The sequence below is a fragment of the Micropterus dolomieu genome, linkage group LG18 (assembly GCF_021292245.1).
Source record: "Micropterus dolomieu isolate WLL.071019.BEF.003 ecotype Adirondacks linkage group LG18, ASM2129224v1, whole genome shotgun sequence".
NCBI classification, from domain to species: Eukaryota; Metazoa; Chordata; class Actinopteri; order Centrarchiformes; family Centrarchidae; genus Micropterus; species Micropterus dolomieu.
In genome coordinates this window covers 12,659,718-12,682,320 of record NC_060167.1, presented here as the reverse complement: position 1 = coordinate 12,682,320, position 22,603 = coordinate 12,659,718, and the positions used below count along the sequence as shown (strand labels likewise).

Below are 22,603 nucleotides of genomic sequence, written 5' to 3'. Positions count from 1 at the left end.
CAGTAATATATTGTATTCTTCCCATTCCCTGCTGTATCAAATTCTAACTGTTGATGAAACCATAAAGAAAACATAAAAAATTGTTTAAAAGAAAGAACAATTAATGGTTCCCTGTGGAGTTAATTGAATTGTAGTAGTGGGGTGATGCGATACATAATTCTGTTCATGACTTCACACTATTTCACTTTTCAGCAGCAAACAAAGGCAGGGAAGAAGAAGACTACTAACAAGTAAATGTGGATGTGAAGAATGCTGGATTTAAGATATAAAAAAAATCAGGTTTGCAAATGTTTTAGCAAGGAAATGCAGTCAGCTCATTTGTTAGAACTCAAGGATACACACAATGTGTTTAGGTGAATAACACTAAATGCAAACAAAGCTCCACAGGCAGGTCCATGCTGAACCACCTAATGGAAAGAAAACTAACAGGAGAGTGAGGTCTGTCTGTACACACTATTGCATTCCTGAGAAAAGGTCTAATCAAGCAAAAGTGAAAACACCTTTGTGGGTGGACAATAGGTGCCTTTAAAAATATAACATATATATACAAATATAACAACAATATGAACCAGTTAAAATTAACTGCTAATTAACAAAAAAATTATGCTTATAATTTGCTAGTAATATTTTATTACTTATTTAGTCATGTAAAGTTTGGAATGGAAGACTCATTTGTAATATATTTATATAATGGCGTTACCAGGAGTGTGAATGTGGGTGTGAGTGGTTGTTTGTTTCTATTTGTCCTATGATGGGCTCGCGACATGTCCAAGGTGTACCCCGCCTCTTGCCCAATGTCAGCTGGGATTGGCCCCTGTCCACCACGACCCTGCACGGATAAATGAGTATAGATAATGGATGGATCGATGGTATTACCAGTAAGTAAAGTATCTCAGATGTTCACACCCTATAGTTAGTTTACATAATGACCATAAATGTCTGTAAATTCCATTATGTTCTGTTTCCTTGTAAAATCTCAACAAATATACTTACATACTTTGCCTCCTAAGATACAATATAAACATACAGAGGAATTCCACTCTTGGGAAAGTATGTCTTTAGATAACTCTGTGCTTCAATAGCAACTCCTAACGATCATGATGGCGTCAGAAGATTTAGAAGCTGGACTTTCCTCTTAGTCAAACAGTGGAATTATCAGTGACAGGCTCTTTGAACTCTTCTGACTCATAAGTTGGCCACACCAAAGAGTTATTTCCTTTTGAGAAAAATATGGTCAGCGTCACAAGAGTGTAAACAAACAAGTTCCAAGCAAATGGGAAAAAATCAGATTTATTTCTAAACTCGTACACATTATCCCTCTACCTCACATTTTGGTAGCTCATATTCTAGGACACACCATCTCTCTAAACAAACTGCAATGGATAGAAACATAAAAATAAAACTTCTGATACTGCTTACAACCACAGTTGTATTCAAAAATATATGGATAATCTAAATAAACATGACATACCAAAAATGGTACCAAAGAGGTATACAGTACATTTAAGGGCACACAATGTTCTTTGCCACTTCTTCTACAAGGATCAAATTTAGTGCATCGGACAAAAAAAACTCTCGAGTCCCTTTCACCTCTCAATAAGGCATATGTGTGAAGTTTATCACATCTTACTATACCGAGAACAAATAACTTTCTCCTACTAAGGTTAAACAATGAAAACATGTAGTTAAATTAAACAAATGATCCTGTTCCTTCATGTTGTTTTTAAAATGTGTTTTAAAGAACACAAGTATAAACTTCTGTTCTCTTCACTGTAATGGCAAAAAAATATCACATTCAATAGAAATATGTCACAAGTCAACAGGCTACCACAGAGCGTGTGCAACAATGCCTAAGGTGTAGAGCTGCAACCAATAGCCGATTAATCAATTCGTTGTCAACTATTAAATTAATTGCCAACTATTATGATAATCAATTAATAGCTTTGAGACCTTTTTTAAAGAAAAAAACAAACAAGAAAACATTTTCTGATTTCAGCTTTTCAAATGTACACATTTTCTGGTTTCCTTACTTCTCTATGACAGTAAACTGAATATATTTGGGTTGTCAACAAAAGGAGACATTTGAGGGCATCCCCTTGGGCTTTGGGAAACACTGATCGTCATTTTCTGGACCTAACAACTAATGGATTAATTGAGAAAATAATCGAGAGATTAATTGATAATGAATAGAATCATTAGTTGCAGCCCTACTAAGGTGTCGTCATTCATTCATTATTAATAAAGGAAGTACAGCGATACAAACCCAACCGATTCTGTTTAAGTGCTGAAAAAGGTCCGTTCCTCTGTTTTTACATCCTACATGCTTCTTTAATGTACAGACATGAATCTAGAGATTTTTTTTGTTTATCATTTATGTATTTATTTTAGAGGTTTCCATCCTTATGCCACAACGGCATCTCTTTGGTTTCCTCAAATTCTTTACTGCAACCTCCTTTACAACGTATGATTGTGAAACAGCACAAAGCTTGTTTTTTTTGTTTGTTTATGTTTAACGAAAGGGAGTCACATTCACGGCATGACATGAAAATTAACAATCCATTCAAAGTATTGAGTCGCGGTTCAGCCTTGAAGATAAACAGGAAACAAAAATACTACAAGGGTTTAATTTTCACTGTCAACCGTCACAAACAGCTGGGAGAAAGATTGTGACTTCTCTTATAATGTCACTGAAAATCTTTTGTTACATGACTGGGTTGAAGTGAAGTGGCTGGGACTGGGTCCAGTCTACTGGGTTGATGAAGGTGATGCTCAGACCCAAGTCTTCTCTATGACAAAGGTGTTTCCCCACCTCCCCAGGGCTTAGGGAGCTTGGACCGTGGGGAGGACCCTAAAGAGTCAGCCCTGTCATAGGGGTCGCTGCAGCACCTTGTCATGTCTCTAACTCCTGCCCTGCCAGTGGGATGACAAACACAGTGATGTCATCGCCTGAGCCAAGTTTGTCATTGGGTAGCCGCCAGCCGCGCTCTTTCAGCACTCCTCGTGACCTCATCAGCAGGTCCTGGGCTGCCAGTGTATATCTGTGTAACACACAGAGGGCAGAAAGCAAATATGGTCATTACAATAGTGAGCCCCCGCCCTATATATGCCCTATGTAATTAACTGCAGATGTATGGTCTCAGTAAACTATGAGAATAGTTAGGACAGTAAAGGATGCAGAATTGTTGTGAGACAGTGGAAAGTGGTCACACGCTCATCATTTGAGCACTGGACTGAACTAATATCTAACATGGCAGGTTATGAACTAGTCATATCTAGGACTTTAATGGACTACATCAACAACAGACATTGTTCAACAACTGATCACACATCATGGCCAGCAAAATAGCAACTGATAAAGCCCATTGTCAATATTTGTCTAATTTATTTATTACTTACTCTTTATAGTGAGTATACTGATACATCTACTCTTTGGTACTGTATTGCTGCTTATTATGTTCAATATTCTTTTAGCTATGGAGATATGGGGTGGGGTAGGTTGATGGGGGGAAATGTCTTATAACCTTCATGATATGACAAAATGTTGGACAAAAATATCATTAAAAAAACAAACAGAAACAATAGTGAGATACACTACAATTTAAGATAAGCACAAAGACACAGACAAAACACAGATTCATATTCAATCAAGTAAGCATATCAGATAAAATAAAGCTTGCTTTTTGTTCAATTCTGGTCAACCAATCATCCAATAACAATTGTACACCCATTCTAGGTTTACTATATATGCGTTTGTCTTATGTCTTTGTCCATTTTGACCGTGGTGAAGACACAGTAATGTGGAAAGATTGGTTTGTTCACACTGTTTTGCTGTCCTTAAGCTGAGAACCACCTGATTCAGCTGCAGACTGCTAGAACAGTAAATAAAGTTAATAAAGTTATATCTTATCTTATCTTAACATGTGCAGATAACTATTTTTAATTTGAGAAATACTTAATTTTACCCCCTATTTAGCATTTATTAACAGCATATACATATTAAAAGTTCAGTGTGTAAGTTTTAGTGGCATCTAGTGTTGAGACTTGCAAATTGAAACCAACTGCTCAGTCACCACTCACCGCTCCCTTTGCAAGCACTCAGGAAATTTTTATAAACCAGATGACTACTACTACTACTACTACTTCTTCTTCTTCTTCTTCTTCTTCTTCTTCTTCTTCTTCTTCTTCTTCTTCTTCTTCTTCTTCTTCTTCATACAGATTCAACGTTGTGACAAAACGCGCTCTGTAGAGCAGTTTGGGCTACTGTATAAACATGGTGGTACAACATGGCGACTAAGGTAAAAAAAGGTCTTTACTGAAAACATAGTTATGTGTATTACATTGAATTTATGTCAACAGATCCTCCTAAATATTACACACTGGACCTTTAAATAGTTTATAACACTCTATAATGTAATTTTTTGTTAAAGTTTAAAGTGTTTTTATGTGTTTCACAACATAATATAACACAGTTGTACTTACATAATATACATCTTAATACGTCATAATATACGTAAGTTTTAATTGTTGAAACATTGCTGTGCATTAACACACATTTAAACATGTCATTATGTCTGCTTGACTTTGCAGGAGACCTAAGTATTTGTCACCATCTAGTGGACACACTTTTTCTGCAGCTGTCATGTACTTTTCTTCTAAATGTTCACATAGCGCAAGACAGAACAAAAAGCCAGAACAAAAGCCCAATGTAAAGGATTATTTGGCAGACTGCATACCTCATGGGATCAGAAGGGTCGCAGCAGGATAAGTAAGCTGACACAGCATCTGCCACTTCCCTGTCCGTTGTCACGTCCCACAACCCATCTGTGCCCATAACCAAGACGTCATCTGGGCCATGTTTGTTTTCATCCAGGTTATAAACCTTCACCTGTGATAGAAAGAAAATTAATTAAAAATATTATTGATACATTTTTATTCATCATCATGCTGGCATGATTTTAAAAACTATTTTGCAGAAAGAATCCAGTTAACATTTTGTGCTTGGTTGTCCTGAAAGCAAATGTATGCTGGCATGCAACGGATATAACCTCCATATATAGTTATTATACTTAGATAAGATAAAACCAAAATACTAAAAAGGTTTTGTGCACTTCTAGCCGTTCTAGAAAAAAGTTCAAATGAGTGTCTAACTGCCCTGTGCACTTTAACACAACATAGAGTGTTAAAGAGTTTTAATAAATTGAAGAAAGAAAAAAATTTGCTTTTATATTTACTATTTACAAGTCAGAGATAATTATGTAAAAGAAATTTAAAAAACAATGTATACACTGAGGGTGCCACAGTGAACAAACCTTAAGAGTCATTTTAGGTTATGAGACCTCTGCAGCAAGATAGGTTCTTGGTCAATGAAATAGGATTGATTCATGCACAGTATTCACCAGTGGTGGAAGAAGTAGTCATATCATTTACTAAAGTAAAAATAACAGTACAGCTCTGTAAAAAAAAACTATGTAATAAGTAAAAGTCCTACATTCAAGATTTCACTTAGAGTAGAAGTACAAAAGTATTAACAGAAAAATTTACTTATTAATGTAAAAGTACTTGTTGGGTAGAACAGTTCCTCTCTGAGAGTAAGATTATGTATACTGTATACACAATTTTACACATGTATTTTATATACTGTTAGACAGTTTAATCTGTATCATAAAGTATCAACAGTATGATATTTTATAAATTGATGAATTTCTGTTTTGGTAAAGTAACTCCAGCTGTTAAATAACTGCAGTTAGTATAAAGTAGCATTGAAAAACTAAAGAAAAGTAAAAGTACCTCAAAACTGTTCTTAAGTACTAGACCTGAATATATGTACTTAGTTATTTTACACCACTGGCATTGAAAAAAAAAAGCCCTCTCAACAGCAGCAAAAAAACTAAAATAAGTTGTTGCACACTGAGAAGCGTCCCAAAAATATTTATTCAAATGTGTGTACAAGGCAGCCTGATGAAGCCTGTGGTGAAAACCGTTTGAATGCTTGAATGAACCAGTGTTCACCAACTTATTAAATTTTTTTAATATTGTATCTTTGATAACAGATGAAGTCGTTTTAAAATGATCTCTCAACTGCTATAAAACACAACCTGAAACACTTAAAATATACATGTATGTTTCCATGAGGAATAAGACCTTTCCCAAAGAATTTGAGAGATTGAAAAAAAGAATATACAGTAAGAAGTCTAACCCACTCAGTTCCCATGCTGGTTGTTGGTGTTTGTTTTCTCCTTCTTATGTAAAATATCGTTAATTAAAATAAAATGAAATAAAATGACTGCTGGAGTCAATGAATCTGTTTTTTTGACCCATATCTGCGCCTGCAAAAAGGCAATGAAGCATTTTATGAGACACGGCTTCCAGGAGTGCAACTACTCAAACTCACCTCAGGGACGCATGAGAGGAAGGGCTTGATGTAAATATTGGAGTTGTACACCTTCAGGTCATGATCACCTAGACCACGGGTGACTCCAATTGTCGCCATGACGCGTGCCTGTGTAAACCAAACCACACATTCACACAGGCGCGCACACACACACACACACACACACACACGCACACACACAGTAATGTAGGTTATTGGTCCGGGATGTGATTCAGTTCTAGGAAAATCCACTTATGAGGGATTATTAAGTGAAGACCATGTTCTCTCAGACAATAATGAAAATGTTGAGCAGGGCTGATGCTGCAGAATTTAACAAATCACTTGTAGATGTAGAAAAGATGCATCATTATTGTATTAATCCGCATCCGACAGACTAAAAGATGTATCAGCTGTAGATAATCTGGAGCAAGCACATTTTATTATTATATCATTACTAAGTAGAAACTGTCCGCAGTCTCTAAAAGGCTGTGTATCACGTACAATACATCAGGTTGTCTCTGTTTCTTACCTTTTTACCCTCTCCATATATCAGGGGGAATTTCAGATCATCTTCAACAATTGTTTTATAAGCCCTACAAGAAAACAAACAACAAATCTCACATGTAAGTTTCTTTTGATGACCAAGTCACTACTTCAATTCAAAAATGCCAACAATTGACTGGTCCTAGCTTCTCAAATGTTAATATTTGCTGCTTTTCTCTCTGTTGTCATCATTATTAACTGAACATTTTGGTTTTTCAAGGTATGAACAAGTCAAGTTGAGCTTTGGAGAATTGGGAAAGATGTTTTTACTATTTTCTGATATTTTATAGACTAAACAAATAATCAGTTCATCAAGAAAATAATTGGCAGATTCATCAATAATTAAAGTCATCATTGGTTCATCTCTCCTAAACACTCCACAACTTAACTGTTCTGAAAATTATAGGATGGAGGACAGAGTAAAGGGTTCATGAACAGTGATTAACTCTCATAAATGTGATTAAAAAGGATCTCCAGGTTTACCAGCCAGTCATGGTGTGGTCTCTGTAGAGCATCTTTTTGCCCAGCTCACTGTGCTGGATCCTACGAGGGAACTCAATGTGAGTGAACTCGTTACCCAGGAGCTCTGGCCTCAGGAAGCCCTGGAGTGACACACGAAATGGAGCAGGTTGCATCAAACCCCATAAAAAGTGTACCTCAGCCTAAATGTCAGTCATAACTCACATGTTTTTCCAAATCATGAAAAGCTGTAAGATTGCATGTGTAACAGGAGGCCTGCTGTACTGTATTCTATTCACTGAAAGCACAAAGCAGCTTCCCGTTTTAGCAGCAAACCTCATCCACCCACTTTGTGACTCAGATCTACAACCGGTTACTAAAACAGGCAACTGATGAACGTCACTTTATATCAGTGAGATACAAGATTTCATCCCTTTTCTTCAGGTTGCCCACTTATCACACTCAACTCAACTTTACTATTTGTTTAACCTCACTTGACAAGTAACGTTATATTTATACTCCTCCTGTTACAGCTTTCTATGTATCAGATTATAAAATCCCCTTGAACACACTAATATGTGTAAAATAGTTATATTTGCTATGTTAAACGTAGAAGATGGAAGAATACCAGATACTGTAGCCGCTGTCTCTCTGACTCGGGTGTGAATTCATTGGTCATGGGAATAACTTCATTATTTCGTATGATTATGGCCCTGAAGAGAGAAAGAGGGAGGGGAGACAGGAGTGAGAACACAGACAGAACCTTATTTTTCACAAACAGCTTATGTAAGTGGATTGGTTATTGGTACAAGAAGGCTACATGATGCTGCAGTATGCAAAACGAACCCCAGGGGGCACAAGAAGCTACTATGTCTGAGAAGGTTTCCTATGAGTGCATCCATGCACTGTGTAGTAGAGAGCTAGAGTGAATTGCATTTTTCCTGTGGTCGTCAGGTATTTTCCACTTCTCTCACCTGCTATCTCCAGCATTGGCCACGTAGAGTTTCCCCATTAAATGAATGGCAGCTAAGGCACAACACCCACCAGAGATGGCATATGAAAGTTTTTCCTTTTCAATTAGGTCATCCTGAAATAAAGAGAGACAAGTCAAAGTAACAAAATGCCACACAACACATCAGTGATTTAAGAGCTCGCTTTGCCTCTCATCACCCAGAATAGCTCATTATTTTCTTCATCCATATTCATATTTAAAACAAAACAGCAGTGGTAATGGAGAGAAACAAGGAGGCTTTGAAGAATACATTACCTTGGCTACGGGTTATTATCAGTATCATCTAAACCAGACAGTGGTTGCATCAGAGAAGAGAATCACTTTGAGCTTACTGACTGCGTGAGGCCCTCAGGATCCTCATGTCTGGATACTTATCCACAACAGGAAGATATCACCATTAAAAAAGTTACCAGTTTACTGCTGGTAGCTCTGTGAGGCTGCACTTGGGCACAACAGTGCTTTGAGCAAAATCATAACGTTGTCATTGAGAGGTTGCTAACATACTCTCAATGACAATGTTACCATGCTGATATATGGCATGTATAATGTTTACCATGTTCACCATTTTAGTTTAACATGTTAGCATGCTAACATCTTCTTATAAGCACTAAATACAAAGTACAGCAAAGAATGATGAGATTGTTACACTATTTTTCTGAACTCATTACTACACATAAACAAGTTTAAGACTGTGGATCAGCTGGTAAACCCAACCCCTCCTTGTGCCTCAGCTGGAACTAATGATGACTGTGAATTGTTTTTATCTTATTTTACCAATAAAGTGGTGTCAATCAGAGCCTCTATTACCCCCACGGCCTCTTACTCAGAGGTTCCTCACCAGCAACAAGAGAGTTTTAACCAGTTTTATCCCATCGACTTGTCTGACCTTTTAAAAACAGTATCACAAATGAGAGTGTCCTCCAGCCCACTTGATGTAATACCAATACAAAGTTTTTACAGAAAGGAATGGATTCTGTTGGGCCCCATTTGATCTCTGTTTTTAACAGCTCCCTATCTACTGGTTGTGTCCCTGATTATTTTAAAACGGTTTGCGTGAACCCACTTTTAAAGAAACCTGGTTTAGATCCCTCCCTCCCACATAATTTTAGACCAATTTCAAAACTGCCTTTTATTGCAAAGATTCTAGAAAGAATTTTGTCCAAACAGCTGCTCACTGTACTGGAAAATAACAAAATATTTGAAAAGTTTCAATCTGGTTTCAGGAAGTACCACAGCACTGAGACTTCCCTGGTTAATGTCACCAATGACCTTTTAATGTCTGCTGATGAAGGTATGTGCTCAGTCCTGGTACTCCTGGACCTTAGCGCTGCTTTTGACACCATTGATCACAACATCATGTTAGACAGACTGAGGCATTGGGTGGGGATCTCTGGTACTGCCCTAGAATGGTTTTCATCCTACCTGTCAAATAGGAAGTTTTGCGTGTCTACAACAACTATGTCTCTTTATTTCTGTCCAGTTAAATATGGTGTGCCTCAGGGGTTGGTCTTAGGACCCATTTTGTTTTCCTTGTATCTGCTTCCCCTTGGACATATTATCCATAAACATGGCATTTCTTTTCATATTTATGCTGATGACACAAAAATATACTTGCCCATCAGATCCACAGACAATGGAATGCTGAGTTCACTTAACAACTTCCTTTGTGAAGTTAAAAAATGGATGTCAAATAATTTCCTCCAGCTGAACTCAGACAAAACAGAAATCCTGGTCATCGGGTCTCAGCAGATGGCAAATCAAATACTGCCATCTGCTGGTTCCCTAGTAAATCACAGTAAGCCTGTGGCAAAGAACCTTGGTGTCTGGTTTGATAGTAATTTAAATTTCGAGCAGCACACCACAAAGCTTGTTCAATCATGTTTTTATCAACTTATAAATATAGTAAAAATTCTATCTATGTTAACTTTAAGGACACAGAGACCATTTTACACGCCTTCATCTCATCACGCCTGGATTATTGCAACAGCCTTTTCACCTGTTTAACCCAAAAATCTATTGATCGACTCCAGACTGTCCAGAACTCAGCTGCCAGGCTTTTAACCAGAACAAAGAAATATGACCACATTACTCCTATTTTAGCTTCATTACACTGGCTCCCAGTATGTTTTAGAATTGACTTTAAAATTCTATTGATCACTTTTAAAGCTCTTCATGGCCTCTCGCCTTGTTATATTTCTGAACTTTTAGTCCCATACACACCAGCACGTACCTTGAGACCCTCAGGCAGAGGTCTGTTGTCTGTTCCAGAGTCTCGACTGAAAACTAATGGGGACAGAGCGTTTGCTGTCAGGGCCCCGTGGCTCTGGAACAGCCTGCCTGAGGAAATCGGTCAGCTGAGTCAGTGAACTCTTTTAAGTCCCTTCTTAAAACATACTTTTATAGGAGGGCCTTTCCCGGTCTTATTTGACTTTATTTTATCCCTTTTATTTTATTCTATTTTACTAATTTTATATTTATCACAAATGTGTATTTTAGTCTTTTCAATGTTTTCATGCTTTTATATTGTATTGTTTTTGTATTATTGTCTTTTGGGTATTATTGTCTTTACACTTGTTAAAGCACTTTGTAACTTGTTTTTGAAAAGTGCTCTACAAATAAAGATTATTATTATTATTGTTTTTGCAGATTAGTCATAAACCATATTTGGACAAAGTGAAAGTTTACCCTGATGGTGATGGATGGAAAATTATGGTATCACAAAAATAATTACAATTCATCCCGAGAGGGACATGAATGTGTGTAATTACATGGCAATGCATCCAATAGCTGTTGAGATATTTTACTCAATTTACCCCAATTGAGAACGTAATAGTGAATCTAGACAAAAAGTCACCAGTTTTATTCGGATATAAAATCTGGGAACTACGAATGCCTGTATAGAATTTAATGCCAATCCGTCCAGTAAATGTTGAGATATTTCATTGGATATGCCAACATTTTGACAGCTGGTGGCACTAGAAGCAAAGTTTAGAGGATTACCAAAGTTATGGGATTCATCCTCTGACCACCAAGAATGTCCTAACCAAATTCTACGTCAATCAATCCAAATGTTGTTGAGATATTTAAATCTTGACCAAAGTGGGGGATCAACTGATCGATCAACAGACAAATGCAATCCCCATGGCTCATGAAGATGTGAGAGAAAGTTAGGTTTACCAAAATAAGATCTTTCTACTGTCCCCCTTTAGTGAGCTTTTTGTACAAATTATAACAGACCGGCTAAGATAGTAAGTGTTTTCATGGAATTTGAATATAAAATCTTCAGTAATGTTACTGTTTGAGGATACAAATGTGCAAACATGCCTTGTGCAGCTTGAATTAAGCAAAGCAGTGTTCTCTTTTTTTTCTCACATGGATTGTTTTTTATCATCTGCTCACCATCTGTGAGAAGGCCGTCTCTATGACTCCCATCACCAGGCTCTCCAAGCTGACAACCTTCTCCATGTGAAAGCGTACGGAAGAGTCGCTGACAGCCTCTGGGTCTTCTGGTTCCTGTGCAGCTCCCTTCTTCGTCTCCACCTGGTACGGGCTGCCGTTCTTGGCCAGGCAGATAGGAGGTGCGCTGGTGGGGTTCTCCAGCAGGTGACAGATTTCTCCCAAACGGTCTCTGATGAGGCGGTGAAGAAGCTTGGAGGCCATGATGGCGGCTCCGGAACCTGCATGTCCATCAAACACGCCCCAAAAGTGGAGAGGGATTCCTGTTCCATCCTACAAAATGTATATGAATATGAAAATGAGAAGTGGCAATACAAAAAAGAACAGAAAAGTAATAAGTCCTATGGTTATGGTTTTGAAATCTCCCGTGAGATTACATCTCTGAGCAGAAGGCACAGATTTGTGAGGGTTTACAAGCTCTGGGGCTGCAGCTGGTTACATTTGTAATGCTAAGCAATATGTTTCTTCCATTTCAGGTTTTATTGTACCACAGTTCCAGTAAATCTAGATTATAATATTATGGGAAAGCAGGAAAGAGACAAAAATCTTATTGTGATCTTTACTTTTAATGATTTATGTGGCACAGTTTAAGTGAAAGACAATTTAAAAATGTAGTGTGCAAAAAACATGAAATTGAAGTAATATTATTTGATTTACGGTGGAAATCAAGTGTCCTGTGATATCTGGCCTAACATGATCTACACATGCGATGGAAAGACTACAGGAAAATTCTTCACATGCCAGGGCTTTTGCTGATCTACCATGACGTAATGGCCGATGGAAAGGCGTTGCCACCTTTGTGTTTACAGGCATGTTTACAAGCAGAGTTGGCCTGACTGACTAACAGATGAACAGGCTTACCCCTCTGATGCCCAAGTGGGGGAGGGGTTCCACAAGGGATGAGGTAATTAATTTACGCCAAATGGAGGAGTGTGTGTGTGTGTGTGTGTGTGTGTGTGTGTGCAGGCACACTAAAACAAATATATTGACCTGAAAAACCAAATGTCAAAGACTACAGGACTACAATCACTGAGAAACAAGTATTTGGCCTGTGCTCTACAGACATAGAACAGTCCTTATGCAACATCAGCTCAAAAGCACAAACCTGGTGTGTGTGTGTACACAGTTTTTAGTATGTTAATAAAATGAATAACTGTTACACACAATCTTGGTTGTAGAGTAAAAAACCTTAATGCTCAGCCAGATCTGGCACTTAAACCTGCAATGAGTGATTTTTTTGGCAGCTTGGGGGCAGCGGAGACATTGAAATACAACCACCTATTAAATTGATGGGGTAACATGTTAGCAATCAGTTGCCTATTTACACATTCTGCAGATTAAGAGCAACATTAGCATTTATTTAGAGTTGTGTTTGTGGCCCCCTGATTAATGTTAAGTCTATTACTCACTCTCTTTAGGCTCTGTTTTTGATCTTATAGAGAAATGGAGAGCGATAATTCTCACTACAAGTGACCCCATTCACATACAAGTCTGTGTTTTCCTCATCCCTTCATGTGTATGTGTGTGTGTGTTGAAGGGTGTTTCTTGCGTTCCTTGGGCATGGAGGAGATCAGGATTTTGGCGGGCAGCACAACTGTTTTCCATCTGCTCATGTACTGGTGGTAAAGAATTCAGGCTTCCTGTGACTCGTCACCAGATTATTCCTCATTTCACATGGTACATAAAGCCATCGCTCGTGTTTAGTTTCTAGTGTATATGCTACTGGTTGGTTTATAGCCATACTAACCTTCACCTTTTGTGTCTGTTTATTTCAAGATCGACTCAGTTTATGCTGGAAGATTTCCTGGTTTGTAACCACACTGCCAGAGCTTTGGATCTAGTCTGCCCACTCCTGCTTGACCCCTGCTCACATGAACATTCTCGGCCTTGCACTCATCATTTTTTGTTAATATACTGTAAAATAAAACCTGTGAACTTTCTCTCAGCCTCCTGTGCTCTGGGTCCACCCTCTACCAACCGTAACAGAATGAGAAAGCTTCACACAACATGCTGGAAACTCAGGTAAACTCCCACTGCAATGTTACAGTAATACTATCAGTAGCTTGACGCTGAACTAATCCATGCTCGTTTCATGATAACATTGCATTTACTGCATTTATATAGCCGATAAAAGCCAACTCTGGGTCGGTTTTGTCAGTTTCAAAACAAAGTGGAGGTCTCTATGTAACTTGTTTGGCCTGATGGGCTTCGGCACATAAAACTTGCTGATGTTTTGTTTTTTCTTATGTGGAGTTTGTTTTGGAGTCTGTGTTGTGCTGGGAGCTGGTCATTTTGTGGTGTTAGTGGACTGAATGTCATTAGCTGCGGTGTTGTCACTGTAGTGGGCAAGAGGCTCGGGAGCATGCATGCAGAGAACTCGACCCAATTCCTTCACATAAGAAGAAAAATAGTGGCTGTCCCAAGCAAAAGAGAAAACAGGCGTGTGGTTCATTTCTAAGTGAGGTTACAGCCCGTTGACAAGCAGCTAGTAAAAACGTGATGTATTGATAAGTAATTTTATTGAAAAACTACATTTGGCCCCTTTTAATATACTTTAATATATATATATATATATTCAAATAGTAGAATTTGGTTAAAAGTCTTCTTTTTGGGACTTTGGGTCTCTTCAGTTAAATCTTCTTTACTACAAAGCTGAGGGTGAAGATACAAACGTTCCAAAAAATACTTGTCTTGTACTTGTACCACTGGTACTCGTTTCTGGTGCTTTGCTTTGTAATGACGAGATGAGGTACAGTGAGGGATCTATCAGATACATTTAAACAACAGTATATATAGTGAAATATTAGAAGTCCCTCAAGGACTGGAGGGGAATTGCAAGTAACAAAGTGAATCCATCAATACCAAATAGGATACGAAGACACCACTGCTGGGTGTCAGATAACTGCACTTCATGAACAGACGCGATTATAATTCAAATGCACTACTGCACAGACTATACAGTGCTTTTGTTTATTTGTGTATTGGAGCTGCCAAGTTTTTGTTGCCTTCAACCAGACACTTCGTTCCTCATTCATTGACTCCTGTTCTGGTATTCAGGAGCTTTCCCTTCACTCACCCCGTTGTCCTCCAGCATAGTGGAGTTGCGGTGTTTGCTGCTTGGCTTCTTCACAAACAGCTTCTCGCAGGAGGCCTGGTCCTCGTTCAGCATGCTCTTCCCCGCATTGATCACCCTGATGGAGAAAGAGGTGAGAAAGAAAGGCGAGAATGGAGTCAGATGATTTATGGTGTTAGCTCTCATTCCTCTAACCACACAAACACTTAATAGCAGCCTGAAAGATGGAGAGAATCGAACAGTGTTGAAAGAAGTGGGCCAGGATGAAGTCATGTCCCAGAAGGGAACTTGTAGGAGAGATTAATTGTTTTTATTATGAGCTGATGCCTGTGGAGGATAATGGCTTTGGAGTAATAACAATGTTTTATACTTTAGCAGCATTTATATTGGTGTGTGCTGCAGCAGTGTTCACTGAAGGTACCACTGCTTAACAGTGGTGAAAAAGTGGTGAAGCCTCTCCTCAAAGTATGCAAATTAATTAGCAGATTCTTGAAACTTATTTGAGTTGTTTAATTGTAAATTGTAAAATTGTAAATCATTATGGACCATAAACCTGCATTACTTGTTTCTGGGTGGGGTTTGCCACTTGGGTGCAGCACAACCAAGTGCAACAAGCAGGAAACACTGACATACGTAATTACATCATAAAGTTGTTTTGTGTTGGCAAACTATTGCATATTTACACATCCAGCAGACACGAGGCAACATAAGCATTCAGTTGTTGAGTTTCTGACTACCTGGCGATTTTTAGTCCAATATTTACTCTTTTTTAGCTATGTTTTGGACTTTATACACCTGATGGAAATATCTGGCTCTTTAGCTGCTAAATGCTTCACTATGTTTACCTTATTAGTCGCACCTGTGGTTCTAGGAAGGTAGAGTACAGTGGGTTTATCAGAGCTTTTCTCTGAAAACTGCTGTATCTGGAAACAAGGTTCAAGTTGTGGGCCATAAAACCACAACAATGAGCAGAAAGATGCTAAAAATCTCTGTAGAGCTGAGGAGAACTGCAGTCAGGTAATAATTCTCTATGGGTTTGTAACAACGTGCCACTTTCACATTACCTATAATGATTTCATAATGTAAAAATACTGATTTGAGCAACTTTCACTACATTGCCACACAATGATAATCTCTCAGCACCAAACATGAATGCAGACTTGATGTTTACTCTGGTGGTTTACACAACTCAAGCATGTTTCAAGAATCTGCCAGTTATTTTTCATACTTAGCTGAAGCGAATGGAAACTATTGCCTACGCAGAAAAAACAGCATGTTTTGCAAAGTGATTAGTAAGGCATAAGATAAGTTTTATAGTAAATGGGCTTCAACATACAAACATCCCACCGGATGGTCCTTTAAGCTGCTGCATGAGGCTGGAATGTCATGCTGGCATATTACATAACATATTCAGTTTCAATTATAGATAAATGCCACTTTATCTGAAAAAATGGCATAATGCCTATTGCACAATTCTAGTAATTCAAGTATTGTCAATATGATTCCCTCGGAAACTTCTGCAGAGGAGGGATTAGGAATTTATCAGTGGCTGCTGGGATCATCACTGGAAGAGAAAAGAGCAAGACACTAAAAATGAAAGCGAGACTGGCAGTGAGAGGGAAAGAGGAAAAACTGTCCAGTCAAACAAAGGAAAGAAAAGAGAAAGCCAGAGCAAAAAATCTCATAAATGTAAGACCTTTGACTTCTCACTTTCCAAATAGTTCAGCTGATTATAATCATTGCAAAAAATGGTCACTGGCTGGCCAGAAGCACTCGTATCAGAGAGCAGCAAATACAGTATGAGGCGCAAAATGCTACTGCTGCCCAAATCTGGATTATAAAAAGCTCTCTCACTTTCTAATCAGTTGAAAGCAGTGGACAGGCACCATACTGTCCTGCACATCGCTCCCTGCATTAAGACTGATGACAGGAAAGAATTTAAAGAGTGTATGTTTTTATTTGCTATGGGATGCAATATACTGATGGCTGATGGATCATCAATATTAGACTTGCTGAAAAAATGGCCACCATATACCTCCTTAGTACAACAATGTTACTCTTCTTAGGGTTTTTTCACATTTTGGCCCTTTAAATAAACATTAATATAATCATTTGTTGTATAATATCATAATTATAGAGTTTCTTACAATACTTTAAAAATGCTAAATTCCTGATGTAGCTTAAAGTTAAACAGTAAGTCGAAAACCATAAATCATTTTAACACTTGTTTTGAGAGGAGACTAGATTGAATATGAAAATAAATGCCCTCTTCCTGCAGGTTAACAGTGTAATTAAGTTTCACCCTCCCACAGTAAAGAATGATTCTCTGTTTTGAAAGCAGTCACATGCGCTCAATGAGCTATAATTGAGCATAATGTTGGCTGTGTGGGAGGATGTGATTCTAAACAAGGAGCTCAGGCCTTCCTATAATGTGACTTAACTCTTACACATATCTGCATTTCGGTCAACCACACCAACTTGTGACTGAAAACTATGTTGGCCAAGTTTGGTATTTCTCTGTTTGAACCCTCCTTTTGTGCAGTATATTATGCAAGGAAAGTTCAAAAGAGGAAGTTGAGAGTTCCTGTGAATTCTCAGAATCTCTTGTGGACCTTCAAACGTCATAGATTTGAGGGAAATGTGTGTCAAGTTTGGTGTTATATGTTATCTATTTCCTCTTTAGTAAAAAGTAGAGTGGTGGTTAAAAACTTCACCTCATGGCTTGTTAACCCCATGCTACTCAAGAAAGGCTGTTTCAGTGATGTAGAGTCCATCAGAGGCCGATCAGTAAGCCAGTGAAAGACATAGATTTTGAATTTTCCATTACAAAACTGAACTTTCTGAAACGTGTTGTAACTGTCACATGTGTTAGTATATTTTTTGATTGTTTGTGATGCTTTTTGCATTAATGGTGGTCAATATAGAGTTTAAAATAAAAACTGTATACCTGCACCAACAGTCTGTCCTGCAGGTGTGTGCAGACACATTTGAGAAAAGTGTGGACTGTTTGATAGGATTTTTATAAACTGAATAAAAAGATGAATCCCTGGTTAAACTATGCTACATCAGGTGGAGGTGGGCATCTGGACAAACTCTGCTGGCCTTGCACAAAGTCTTTATATTTAACATGTAAGGATTAGTCTAGCCATATTCTGAATTCCCTTTCAGGGAGAGGAAGTTGCTTGTTATGTTTGACACTGTGTACACATGGTGCAATGCTGAAATGAAAACTGCCAGGCGAGACCTGACGAAAACAAATCCCCAGTCCAATATAAGGAGATACTGCATAGACTTGGGTATTGCTTAGAGCATAATTCAAGTACTGTAATTAAAACATGCTGTTTTAATTAAAACATGCTGTTTTAATTTAGGACCTGGACACACAATAGTGTAAGGATTGGGTGATATGGACATATAAACTGGTAAATAATAATCTTCATTGTATTGAAATGCATGGTAACACAGACTGAAATCGACTCTATGACAATAAAAAAGGTAAAGTGGCGGGCTGGCCAGCTAAACAATGAGCTGAAACTCACAATGTGCTGCAGATTTTGGTGTTAATTCCTTGTAGGCTCGTCACTATGAGCGACACCTATTATTACACATTGTTTCAAACAATGTTGTTATAAAAATATCAATTATAGCTACTTTAATGAAATAGTTACTGCACACTACAGTACATCACTTATCCAACAGAATCATGTATCCATGAACATGAACTGTTCCAACATGACTTTTTAACAAGTCTGTGATCTATTCTCTATACCTGCTGATTCACTTCAGAATCACAGAGAGCTTTGGATGATTTTTCTCCTGCAGTTTTGTGCTCGCCTAACATCTGTTTATTCATGCATTATTAATAATATTACGTGGAGTTATTACATCATAGATGATGTATATATATATATATTTATATATAAATAAAATGTGTTCTCATCTTGGCTTAAAACAAGAGAAAATATCCATGTAAACATTTCCAAAATTAATTGAGCCACAGGAAGACTTTCTGCCTCCATATTGAATTGTATTAAATATCTATTTCACAAAAGCACTTACTGTAAATGAACTCACATTTTGATGCTGACACAATGTTGTACAGCAGCGTTATAGCATCAATTGGACTCATTATCTTGATCATCCAAAACCTGTGTGGTGCTAAAACTGTTCACAGTTCCTTTGAAACTAGATCCTATGTGTCTGTCTAACTTTTGACACGTATGTGGTGATGTTCAAAGGTTGAACTTCAATAACACTGTCACATCAGGACCAGTGAAAACCCCGCGATCAAGCTAACCCAACAACAATCACCATAATTCCTCATTACCACCAGAATGACAGACAGACACTAATTAAGTGTAATCAAAGTGGAGAGTGCACAGATTCTGAATGAATGTAAGTCAGCAGGGCGGCCTCCAACTGGACAGCATCCACATTCTGTACAGCGTTTTGGCCATCATTGCTCCTACACAGTAAACAGCACCAGACAAAATGGATGGCACTTATATCTGCTCCAACAGATAAATGTTGCTCTGTGAAAATTATCATTTCAGCCTGAAATTGAATCTGAAGTGAAGCAGCACAGCTACATCACCCATGTTTCGATGACTCCACACACATCACAGTCCATTTAACACCTTTGGATAGCTGTAAATGGTCTAATCAGAGCCATATCAGCTGTATGAGTGAATAAATAGCTTCTTCAGTCAATCCAGAATAAACACGGCCGTATATTCATCCAGGTGTTCAATCTTTACAACCTGATTACAGGAACAACTTGGCATTAGTGCTGCATTTTAGCGAGTGGACGGAATCCTTATTTGGGTAATTGCAGATGTTTTCAGTCACATTTAGTTGGGATTGATCTGTGTTAGCTGGAGAGTTTTGTCTGCTCAAAATGTGATAATCTAACACCGATGGGTGTGGAATTTTGCTACATGAGCACCAACAGCTGAGCAGATCAGACGATTAGATTGTGTTGTAAACAGCACTGCTAATGCTGTGATTACAGTTTAAGCGACTAAAATCAAAGTCATTTGCAGCATAAAGCAGATGACAGCACTGATGACGGTGCACAATCCCACACAGTGACCTCCCTTTCTGCATTACAGCCTACCTATTTCACTTCTCTTTTTCAGTCTTCTGAGAAGACAGTTGTCGTCACAAATCTCATCCTTGTCCCTTTTGAGACACTCTGCATGAGTCAGCCTTTTTTTTCGACACTGGGTACAGGAGGATGGCGAGGGGATATACAGTATAGCCCACATACTGTAGGACTGGAGCTATTCAGTCCTTCATAACCCCCCGCCCTCCCCTGCCTCTGGAAGAGTGGAATGTCTGAAAATGTTTTTCCTCAGTGGGAATTGCCAGAACAGCAAATCCCAGCCAACACTGTGAATGAAATGCTGCTGCTTTGTTTCTACCTGTGACAGTACTGCAGGTGTAAAACCCCCTGCAGTGAATGCAATACTTCAGGAGTGGAATTCTGCACCTTAGCTCACAAAGAAATGTGAATTAGTCACAACTTAATGCACCAGGAAAACCTTTTTATGAAAGACAAAGATGAAGCAACCTAAAGTATTTAACAAAAACACTGACTCAAAGGCTCTTAGTGTGTAAAAAATACAAATAAGTGCCCCAACACAGAGGGGAAAAAATCATTTGGGATGCTTTTTTGAATATCAAAAACGTCATGAATGTAAAGAAACACACAGAAAGGTTGGTTAGTAACATGAGTAGGTAGACATTTCCTGCTTTCACTTTTGTATGACCTAGAAATTCAAGCATATTAATTTGAGGAGGAGCCTTCAGTCAAAGATATTTGAATACATTTCACTGTTGTCACGACAGGAATCGTTTTTTCTAATAACAGACACACTAATCCAAATATTAATTACAGCAGCTAGGGGGAGGAATGCTGTGGTAGAAAGTGTAGCCTACAATCGCAAAAGGCCATGTTGTGGCAATTGGCTGCTGCAGTGCACTCAGAGCTGCCGAGTGTGCTGCAACACAGGCCTGCCTGACACTCATCAGGATAGTAATAAAATCATAAGATTTGGAGATGGGAATGATTTTGGGGGGCGCGTTTCGCCAAGCAATGCTTTGACTTGGCCACTCACTCTGCGTATCCCGTCCGCCAGGGAAGCCTACTGTCTCTCTTCAACGTCAGCACCGGCCGTGATGCGTGCTCGGTGGAGTACTGCAGGAGCTCCGGGGTGAGGTCCAAGAAATCCGGCCGGCCGTAGGGGAAGCGCGGCGGCAGGCTGTCCGGTCCGCAGGTCTGGCCGCCACCTGAGTGATGGTTGTGGTGGTGGTGGTGTCCGTGTGGCATCATCCCTCCCACCAGGGTGGACATCGCGTTTTTAACTTTGCTGATCATCTTCGGCACCGAAGATCCAAAAGCTACGGACGGAAAATTAAACGCGATGCGATGTGAGAGAAAAAAACAACAACAATACACAGCCAGTGACGAGGATCATTTCAGGAAGCGATTTTTTTTCTTCCTTGGCCCCATGTGACAGCTTTCAGACAGGCAGATACGGTGTTTTCCTCATTGAAACAGAATAAAACCCTCACTGGCTGCGTATGGGCTGTAATCCGGCAGATGGCTATATCTCATCTCAGAAGGCAGGGCTTCACGTGGACGTGCAGCAAGCCGTGAACACACTCACACCCAAATAATAAACAACTATTTCAACAGCTACGGGAAATATTAATAGGCTGCTTTAGTCACGAGGACTGACAGACCTTAATGGGAAAGAGCCAAATAAATATTGGAAGATTTATGGATTATGACCATTGGCTTGGTCAGCTAGGCCTATAACCTATGATAACCTACAAGAAAAGGTGATATTTACACAGTAGGCTACATTAAAGGTACAATGTAAAGAAATGTACATTAAATAATCGCTTTCTATTGCCAATGTGTGAAAGGATTATAATGTAACTTAAAAAATGAAACCTTGCCCAGCTTTCTTGGCTGCCTGTGGACTGACTGGTTGGGGCTATGTGACATTTATGTGCCTACAGAGTGCCTTGCCTCTGTTCAGCTCCACTACAGCGCCAAAAGTGTGCCACACTAGCTAATATTAGCTTAGAAATGTAGTCCGATAAAGTCAACAAACGACCGGCCCCCACCCAGCTACAGTAGCTTGGAAAAGAGTGATATGGGTCACAGAATTTGATAAGTTAATTGTTTGTCAGGCCACAAATGAGACAAGAATCAGGTTGGAAAAATAATAAGACATCACTGGAGTGTTTCCGGCCAGGTCTCACTGACTGGATCTTATTATTTTCTGGTTTTGCCTCTGATGTCCTCCAGCTGCTCTGCCTGAGCTCTAGGTGATTTACACAGTTTCCTTAGCTTTCTTGTTGCTAAAGTAACTGCTGCTAACCGAGCAACAGGATGCTGACTGCAGTTCACTTAACGGACACCGGTGTCAGTAAGAGCTGAAAATTTCTAAATTTCACATAGTACCTTTAAATGAAAAGGCTTTACACAAAACAAATCTCCCTAAGACAGATTTTATGCTGTGAACATGAGAAAAACAATTCCAAAACAATTCTAACAAGCATTGATCTAAACTGTAGCCACTTTTTTCAAAACTCTTCATAAGGTCTCCATTACCAACATGCATCTAGGCCAAACAGTTAGTCTTACTTCCAAAAATCACTCAAACCACCAAAAAAC

At 38.7% G+C, this 22,603-nt stretch overlaps 1 protein-coding gene across 2 annotated transcripts; it reads right to left on the bottom strand.

The window, feature by feature from the left end:
• Positions 1-1,274: 1,274 nt before the first annotated feature.
• ppm1j (protein phosphatase, Mg2+/Mn2+ dependent, 1J) lies at positions 1,275-22,210 on the bottom strand. Of its 2 annotated transcripts, XM_046029188.1 has the most exons (11): positions 22,193-22,210; positions 21,033-21,315; positions 14,917-15,031; positions 11,784-12,113; positions 8,347-8,459; positions 8,001-8,085; positions 7,397-7,515; positions 6,900-6,963; positions 6,392-6,499; positions 4,734-4,885; positions 1,275-3,038 (listed from the first exon to the last, which is right to left on the bottom strand). In XM_046029188.1, the coding sequence occupies exons 2-11, from the start codon at positions 21,290-21,292 to the stop codon at positions 2,891-2,893; spliced, it is 1,494 nt and encodes a 497-aa protein (XP_045885144.1). In that variant the 5' UTR covers positions 21,293-21,315; positions 22,193-22,210; the 3' UTR covers positions 1,275-2,890. The 2 variants fall into 2 exon arrangements, with proteins under 2 accessions (XP_045885144.1, XP_045885143.1); XM_046029187.1 differs by lacking the exon at positions 22,193-22,210 and having other exon boundaries at positions 21,033-21,524.
• Positions 22,211-22,603: the final 393 nt, after the last annotated feature.

Coding starts and splice junctions, on each gene's coding strand:
- ppm1j (XM_046029188.1), bottom strand. CDS start 21,292: ATGATCAGCAAAGTTAAAAACGCGATGTCCACCCTGGTGGGAGGGATG. Junction 8,460..11,783: donor AGACGGCCTTCTCACAGATG/GTGAGCAGATGA, acceptor TCTTTATTTCAG/GATGACCTAATTGAAAAGGA. Junction 8,086..8,346: donor GCCAATGCTGGAGATAGCAG/GTGAGAGAAGTG, acceptor TTCTCTCTTCAG/GGCCATAATCATACGAAATA.